This window comes from Sinocyclocheilus grahami, unplaced genomic scaffold (genome assembly GCF_001515645.1).
Source record: "Sinocyclocheilus grahami isolate Dianchi unplaced genomic scaffold, SAMN03320097.WGS_v1.1 scaffold17.1, whole genome shotgun sequence".
NCBI lineage: Eukaryota > Metazoa > Chordata > Actinopteri > Cypriniformes > Cyprinidae > Sinocyclocheilus > Sinocyclocheilus grahami.
Genome location: NW_015505196.1, coordinates 3560797 through 3563562, shown reverse-complemented (window position 1 = coordinate 3563562; position 2766 = coordinate 3560797). Strand labels below are relative to the sequence as shown.

General features: G+C 42.0%; 1 protein-coding gene across 1 annotated transcript; it reads left to right on the top strand.

Moving 5' to 3' along the window:
* Positions 1 to 448: 448 nt before the first annotated feature.
* Positions 449 to 2531, top strand: LOC107552587 (homeobox protein HMX1-like). Its single transcript, XM_016234498.1, has 2 exons — positions 449 to 1126; positions 1695 to 2531. Exons 1-2 carry the CDS (start codon positions 856 to 858, stop codon positions 2261 to 2263), a joined length of 840 nt encoding a protein of 279 aa, XP_016089984.1. The 5' UTR covers positions 449 to 855; the 3' UTR covers positions 2264 to 2531.
* The last annotated feature ends 235 nt before the right edge of the window (positions 2532 to 2766 follow it).

Genomic DNA, 2766 nt, shown 5'->3' with positions numbered 1-2766 from the left:
ATTTGACTTTAACTAAAAACCCCCCCCCCCCCAATCTACATTATTTCAAACTGTTCTGTTTTTCTAACTATGCTCTCAAATCTCCGATTTAAACAAAACCAAACGCATCAATGTAGGCTTTTTATCCAATTATGCTGTCGGGGTCAGGAACGTATTTATTGCAATTTAGCCTACTGTTAATGTTATTTTAAATTGAATGTCATGGGTCAGTAAATAAATCTAATAAGCTTGATCTACAAAGCTCAGTGTTTTTCAGATGAGCTCCAAAAATCCCGAATATTTTAAATGTGGCTTAACATATTATTTGACATATTTAAATGCATTATGCAAACACAACATATCCTGGGATGTCCCGATGAAGGCTGTCTCATTGCCAAACAGTGGCGTTTTCTGTAACGTCGTTGTGATGTAGCGACCGATCCAACCAATAGACGGAGCAGCATCCGATTCTACGAGATCCCCAGCTGACGCGATGCGCTGAACCACTATCTGTATTTTGATTTGCTTCATAATTGACCCAAATAAAGCCCTCTGTGACAGGGGTTCCACCGACCCTAAGGCACGACCAAAAGCGAAGTCGGTAAATACCCTTTCACGAGTAATCCCATTTGCTATTGTGCTCGTCCAATAGCAGAATGCCCTCCGCTCGTTAAGCATTTCACTTGACTTGGATTTTTCTTTACTACAGCCCCGATTCTCTCTGGACGGAGCCGTGGACGCACGAAGGATTTCATCCTGCGGAAGCGATGGTTGAGCTGGGATATCCGGAGAGGAAGGATTCGTTACTTTTTGCTTAGAAGTAGCCTATTTGCGAATCACCCGGCTATTGCTGTGACTGGTATATCTGTACGAGAAATGCATGACAAAAGCAAACAACAACATACTTCCACCACATCCAGGGGCTCGTCGTTTTTTATCGAGAATTTACTTGGCTCTTGTTGGACAGAAAAGTCCGTCCGTCCTTTAAAGGATAACGATGGCATGGAGCGAGAGATGGTTCTCAAGGGCGGCACTAAAGCGCATCGCAAGGAAATGTGCAGTCAAGCATCCAGCACAGGCTTCAAGACAGACATGTGTCGGAGCACACAATCACCTCTGGAGTGGTATAAACGGGACACCTCAGAGAGTAAGTTGCGGGATACACGGACATTGTATAAAACTCATAATTATGTTAAAAATCGTAAATGAAAATAATATAGAGATATTTAGGCTAGTCTGAACTGATATCTAGGCCTACATTAAATAGCCTATTTAATTTAAATGAGAATACAAGCTCCAATGGATTGTGATTCTTCTTGATGGAATAGGATGACTTGCGCATTATTAGTTCCCAACTGAATAATTATTTTATGTGTTGGTAGATCTATACAGCATCAATTATGCTACTGGGAGGTTCACATTAGTTTTACGCCTCATTAGGTAAAACCAACAAAAGCAACTCGAAAGTGCGGAGCAGCCGAGTCGCAATGAAATCTTCCCAAACTCGTTTAAGGCTTAATTCTCTGTAAAGCTATGAAAGCCACAGGGAGAGAGTTGGCTGCGAAGACACACCAATATTCCTTATATGGGAACGTGCCAGATTTAGAGCAGATTTTTTGATATCACTTTGGCAAACATCTGATCTGAAACGTCTGATCAATTATAACAAACATGCCTTTCTCAAACACTTACACGTTTAATCATTACTTTGTCAGGTCCAAAAGGAGAAAGCAGCGACAGGAACAGCCCCGTGGCTTCTGAGCTTCTTGATGGAGCAGTGGACCGAAAAACGAGCGAGTGTGTGGTTGATGAGGGTGAGGACGCTCGACAGCTTTTCGACGAGCGCTCTGGTCCCGACACTTCGGAGCCAGGCTCGGCCAGGAAGAAAAAGACACGAACTGTGTTCAGTAGAAGCCAAGTCTTCCAGCTAGAGTCCACTTTCGACATGAAGAGATACCTCAGCAGCTCTGAGCGCGCCGGCCTCGCGGCCTCCCTGCACCTGACCGAGACACAGGTGAAAATCTGGTTCCAGAACCGCAGAAACAAATGGAAAAGACAACTGGCCGCGGATTTAGAGACTGTTAATTTTAACCACAGCTCCCAACGGATTGTACGGGTGCCCATCTTGTACCACGATAAAACGACACCCATGTCAACTCTCAGTTTTAACGTGTCTCAAGTTTCGCCACCAATCATGGGCTTCTCAAATTCAGTGAACTATCCTTTATCATCTTTTGCTCATTCAATGCATTTAATGACATCGCAAATGACCGGCCTTGTCTGATTGTCTGACGTAGGCTATATTGACAAGTGGTCCAGTGACAGATATAATGATTCTGAAAGGTGCAATAACTTATATCCTGCTGGAAACTGATGTCTCCTGCATCCAAAGAAAAGAAAACACCTATCACAAAATCACAAGAGAAATGACAAGTTTGTGTTAATTGTCACTGTTACCTGTCTATAATATATAGTCTTCTGTGCATGGGGGCCCTCGCCTGTATGTAAATATAAGGGCAACACTTGCTTTGTGCAAATATATTTTTATTCAGAACCACAGATTTGTAAGCTTGGTCACGTTTTCACATTATAAATGTAAATAAACGAATCACTTTAAAGCAAGTATGGTTTTCCTGTACATGTGTTCTACTTATAGGCTATATACTTAGAAGACGTCAAGACTTTACGGGACAGCGAAAAAATAGGCCTAATTCGTGTATCAAGCAAACTATTTCAACAGATGTCAAGATTATCTAGGATTACTTTTCTAAATTTAAATAGTTACAT